The 6000-nt window shown below is 41.0% G+C and overlaps 1 protein-coding gene across 1 annotated transcript in view; it reads right to left on the bottom strand.

Annotated features, from left to right (window-relative positions):
- Positions 1-2037: 2037 nt before the first annotated feature.
- LOC139709379 (antigen WC1.1-like) overlaps positions 2038-6000 on the bottom strand; it is a 46611-nt gene continuing 42648 nt past the window's right edge. Inside the window, exons 25-29 of the mRNA XM_071621341.1 lie at positions 5179-5445; positions 4705-4849; positions 4123-4250; positions 3127-3393; positions 2038-2387 (exon numbers count right to left, since the gene is read on the bottom strand). Of these exons, the coding sequence (XP_071477442.1) occupies positions 2038-2387; positions 3127-3393; positions 4123-4250; positions 4705-4849; positions 5179-5445 (1157 nt within the window). The remainder of the gene's footprint in view (positions 2388-3126; positions 3394-4122; positions 4251-4704; positions 4850-5178; positions 5446-6000) is intronic.

Raw genomic sequence — 6000 nt, 5'->3', positions numbered from 1 at the left:
CAAAATTCAATGCGTATAGTGCAGACAAAAACTTTTACATGCATCTTAATTTCATGAATCTTGGCTCTCGCGAGATTTGCGAAATTAAAATGCACGCGAACATTCCTCGTTTTACAGTAGATTCAGACACTAGCAGTGGGGATTGAATATTGCTAATTTGCTCTCAAGGTGTGTGGAAGATCTTCTAGCAGAGAGTGCGTTCACACTAGTACACAGGCACACACAAAAGACAAACCAACACGATGCACGCACACAAACACACCATGATGTGCAGCTGTTCCACAGGGTTTCTCCAGGTGCACGACACGTAGAGATATCTTCAAATGTATCTTCAGGTATTCATGATTGACACACCTACAAGCACACCCATCCAACACACATAACACAACAAAATTCCACATGAAAGGCATAATACTGGCAATGCATTTACATGACGAAACAGATTATGCTTATCTAGTAGAGTGGCATCTAAAAACACTCAAGCTGTTTTCTTCACCTTCTCTTTCTTCACATGAGAAGCTGTTTAGTGCCTGGATTGTTGTGTAGTTGGATCATTCTTGAGGTACATCAACTAAGTAGAAATTTTATTCAGAACGAATTTGACTTGAGATTGCTCCCTCGCATCTCGATCTCTTATGATGACTTTGGGATAGTTCTTTTGTTGTTGCTTTTTTGACATGATCACATTGATATGTACGTGGGACTACCAAGTGGCCACGGGTAAGTTTTAACTCATTATGTCTCCTAATAACCAAAGAATAATGGATTGAATGAGCTCAAATGGCTGCTAAATACGTTCTGCAAGCATGGGTCACTGTTATGTCCAATATGAAGCTACATAGAGCAAAATCAGAAAAAAAAAATCATATACATGATCATTGTAGACATCTTTTAGGGGAAAAAAATCAAATGCTTGTGTAATGAGGATTCAATCGTATCAAGAGGGAATAACATTTAGCAAACACTTTAACATAAACACACAAATCATTAATGTTTAAAGTTCATTACATAGGACCTACATATACCCCAATTTCAGGAGGAAGGTTAGCACCTTTCTGTATGCTCAAACTCATATGGTATTGCTCCATATGTAGGCACTTAACAGGAAAAATAATGATGTATGTTATGCTACGGCACAGAATATAAGAGTTTTGTTGCTTATAAAAAAACACAGAACCCCAAGTCTCTTGTTTCACAAGAGAGTGACAGCTTCAATAATTCTGATGAAATCATAATTACAAAAGAAAAATAAACAATAATATATATCTATACGTATGTACACAAAATCTTCTGTACAGACAGTTTGTAGTGCTGCTGCAACTAAACGTTTTTTAATACTGCACGAAATGCTTAATCATTTACTGCATTGTCTTCTCAGCATTTGATGTGCTCTGTATAAATACCTATCTAACAATCTTTGTTCTGTACACGCTATGCTCTGCATCAAAGAGCTGCTCATTTCAGTTCATGTCACATAAGGAGCACATATTTGCTCAAACTCAATCCATACTTTTTTCTTTTTTTTTAAACTGCATCTTGCCATCATTCATGGTGCTCTTGTCCGTTATTTCTTAGCACCCACTTGAGTGCACAATTCTCTTGCCTGTAGTCTGTGCTGTCCACATTTTCCCTGCCATTTAGTCCTCTTTCTCTTCTGCAGTGCCTCCACGGATATATTTACATTCGTCCACGCCAACGGGAGAGGCTCTGGTACGGCAAAGGCTTGGCCATTCGTGCTTGAATCGATTCCATATTGGCAGTTGCCCCTACACTCTTTGGTCAATGTCTGTGAACGTAGGTCACCACCTTAGCTGCCTCACCGTGATTGCACGTTCCGTGGCATTTGGGTCCAAAGAATGTGAGACAAAGGCGCTCCCATAAGCAGCTCACTGGTTGTTCAGTGAGTAGGTCCCCATCACATGGGTCAAACGAGATTTAGCGTAGGAGAGCCACACACCAGCACCGTGACTATAGGCTAACTATCTTCAGTATCTGCCTAAAAAAAATCCAACAACCGAGGGATGCGAAACACCAACATTATAATTTGTCATCTTCTTCCTCTTCTAGTAACATTCCTTTCTTTGGTGATACTCTTAATTTACCCCAGCCCTTTCCCTTCTCTGCACCGTGCTCGCTCTCCATCTCTTCGCTTTTCTCAAAGTCCGTGTCATCAAATTTGCGGTAGGGGCTACCGTGCGTGAATCTGATGGTGTGGGACGAACTGTTCCCCTTGAAAATGGCATTGGCCATCACCTCCTTGGAGCCCTGGCTCCTCCGACGTTTGATCCAAACAGCCAGGATGATGGCAAGGATGATGAAGACTATGAAGATTGGGACCACAAGGGCTGCCATGCCTACGCGCTTGTTCCGGCCGTGCACCACAGGACCTATAGAAAGCACATTGGGAAAGTGTCAAGTGAGATCTCTGGGTGCATACAACATGAACAGGTAGCTCTCGATTTCAATTTGAAAAAAAAAAAAATCAATGTGTGAAGTAATAAGAAACCATATGAACAGAAGAATGGGATGAATCTGAAGTTTGAATTGCATCACTTTCAAGGAATAACACTAGTTTGATGCGCATTATGGAAAGTGAATGCATGAAATTGTCAGAATTAGCATAGATGAAATAAAGTATCTTTTCTACATGTTTTCCATACTCCTATACAAATCTGAATCTTACATGGTAATTAATTTCACAGCAAGGTAGCAATACTTATAGCCACCTGCCAAGTGGCTGGACAATGAGTTAAAAAAATGCATAATTTTTTTTTTCATATGCTTGAAATATCTACTGGTATTTTCCATGATGGATTAGTGCATTCCAGGCCAGAACCAAGTTCTGAGACATGCAGAGTGGGTGGGTTATCCTTCAAAGTTACAACAAAGCTATATCATTTCCAGGATCCCCAAGGATGATTCCAAGCAGCTGGCTGCTCTGTTTAGATTGGAACATCTTTGACATCAAACAAACTTTGTTTCCAGCTATCTAATTTTTCACTATCTAGTCACAGTGTGCCTAAGAAACTCAGATGATAAGAAATAACTACCAAACGCTGGAAAAAAAGAGAAGTTGCATCTATCTGACAAGCAAATTACATCTATCTGACAACCACATTTACTAACCTGTAACTGACACGTAAGCGCTGTCATTCACACTGCCCTCGCTGTTGGTCGCCGTGCAGATATACAGTCCTGCGTCAGTGGGGTCAACATTCGTTACCGTCAGCATGCCGTCGCTCAGCGTGTGCCGCTTGTCTTCTGAAACTGGGTCTTGGTTGTGCGTCCATGTGACGACCGGATTGTTGGTCCCGATCACCTTGCAGGGCAGCCGAAGGGTCTCACCTGTTACCATGGTCTGGTTGCTAGGGGACTCGGTGATTTGGGGTGGACCTGAATGGTGCACATGCAAAACAGAAACAAAGTCCATCATCATCATCTAGACAACAAGGTCTTTTCATCAAATTGGTTATCACAGTCTGACAAATCCATACTTCACATGCCAGATTAATCAAAGATCATTTCAAATTTCTTGGGAAAAATAAGACTACCACAAAAGACACTGGCAATACTAAAAGCCAGAATTGTAACGGGCTCTCAAGACAAAAAACAAAACAAAACAAAACAAAACAAAAACCGCTGCTGGTCAAAATGTTCGAAATGGCCCTACTGGTCTCCATTGTTCCGGCAACCTTCAGACATTTCTTGTTTTCCCTGTAGAAATTACAGCAATTATCATATAATTTCTAGAGAACAGCAACATCAGCAATTTTCCACATCCCCTGAACTTTGAATGAGCATTGTTATTATAATTATCATTATAATCTTATTCAGTATTTCAAACATTGAACATGTACATGGGTAAACGCAAAACAAATTTGATTCAGCATAGCAAAAATAAGATTAACTATAACATAGAGAAAAATTTGTTCTCATATGACAGGGTCACATAGCAACAACAATTATGTCAATCCACAAAATTTGCTAAAATTGAGTACCCTATAGCTATCTAGGATGGATACACTACAGGAGGAACAGATGAAGGATTATCCTGAGACACTGCCCACCTGAAGTGACATATGGCGGGTACTGAGAGGGATGAGGAGGGAAGGAACTACTCACCAAAGACCAACAACTTGGCAGCTCTGAAGGAGGTTTGAACCTCATTGGTAGCGATGCAGGCATACTCTCCCATATCCTCTTGCTGCACATTGATGATGAGCAAAGTTCCGTCACTACGGGCAACCACTCTGATGAGAAAGAATGAATGAGACGGACTTTGTAATGATTTTGGCTTGCATGATATTCTCATTTCTTTCCTCACTACTCACAAAGAACTAACAGTCAGGTGAAAATGCACTTATCAGTATGACAAAGACAAGGCATAACACAGAAAAAAATATCAGTTCCTTCTTATGAATTTGTAGAAAATTGCACAATTATAGTCTTGGTGTATAATCAAAAAGTGATAAACTCTGAGCTCTTTGTTGGGTGATAGCTCACATGTTAATAGTATTAAATTCTCACATGTCTCATCTGGTTGTGCTCAGCCTTTCACAATTACTCATTTTTTTTCCACAGTCTTATTTTTGGTCACTCACTTTTCATAAAATATGATGCATGCACAGGACCAGTATTGGCTTGTGTAGTCTTTATCAAGTCTCTATTACCAATTTGTGAGAGAGACAACATTAGCACACTCACCTTCCTGTGTGGTAAGAGATCTGTTCACCATCTTTCTTCCATGTCAAGGCAGGTTGGGGAACGCCCGAGGCTGCACACCCTAACTCGGCACTGGACCCCTCTCGCACATGAAGCTCCTTCGGATACAGTTGGAATGTTGGCGGTTCTACATCAAAAGACACAGGCAAATCATCATCATATCATATGTCTGTGATTCACCTTTTTTTTCTCTCTCTCTCTCTCTCTCTTTCTCTCTCTCTCTCTCTCTCATACACACATAGACATGATATACATATAGATGGAAATACTGATGCAGTATGACTACGCAAGACAATCATGAATGCAATGAATAGATATCTGTGAGCTCGAAATAGCGAAAAATATTGAGAATGAGAACATACGTTTACATACTATAGTAATAAAATTGCTTATCATTATGGTTGTAGTGAGTACAATGGAACAGAAAACCACTGGTATAGTTTGGCGTCATCTTACCATGGACAGTCAGGGAGACGACAGAGAAGTCCTCGCCAAGCTCGTTGACTGCCGAACACTTGTAACTCCCCGCATCGTTGTGAGTGACGCCCGAGATGAGCAGAGTGCCGTTACCACCGCAGTTCTGGAAGCGGTCTCCCAGCAACGGCCTCCCGCCACGCTGCCAGGTGACCGTAGAAGCAGGCATCCCGGTCACGCTGCACTGCAGCACGGCCGTCTCGCCCAGCACACGCTCCTCTGACTGCACGGCAAGAATATGTGGGGGTTCTGTGGAATGTAACAAGAGCGCGGATATGAAATTCATAGTTCTGCAAGTGTTTGTGTCTCACTTTGTTCTACCGTACTCTTCGACAGGCACACTGCTTATCAAATTTAGCAACAACTGAAATAAATGGCATATCTCTCCTAACATCACACTGCAAAATCTTGTTATACTGCTATATGGCTGGTTTGTAATGAAAAAGCACAGCTTTATGTATAAGAGAACACAAAGTCACTCATTCACATAAATCAAAGCATCATTACCTACATCACAATTCCACTACAGGTATAACTGAGTGTCCCAAAATTTGACAATGAACTTCATGACATCTGCATATATGCTTAAAACACTATTCACTATTGACTAATCATAATGATGACAAATTATCTTGATCAATCAGTCACACCATGGGTCGGCTTTGCAATGTCTATCCTGTTGTGCGAGATGGTTCACTCAAATACAGCTCACCAAAGTACAGGATTGAGTTATCGTGTAGGTTCACGGACCTTGCTGTGATTTATTGTACCGTCAGCTGTGGACCGCCATGTTCGTATCCAGGC

This window comes from Diadema antillarum, unplaced genomic scaffold (assembly GCF_040938485.1).
Source record: "Diadema antillarum isolate AM-2024a unplaced genomic scaffold, OU_Dant_1.0 seq00001430_RagTag, whole genome shotgun sequence".
In the NCBI taxonomy this organism is placed as follows: domain Eukaryota; kingdom Metazoa; phylum Echinodermata; class Echinoidea; order Diadematoida; family Diadematidae; genus Diadema; species Diadema antillarum.
Note: the sequence above shows the minus strand (reverse complement) of the source record. Positions and strands in the feature narration are given on the sequence as shown.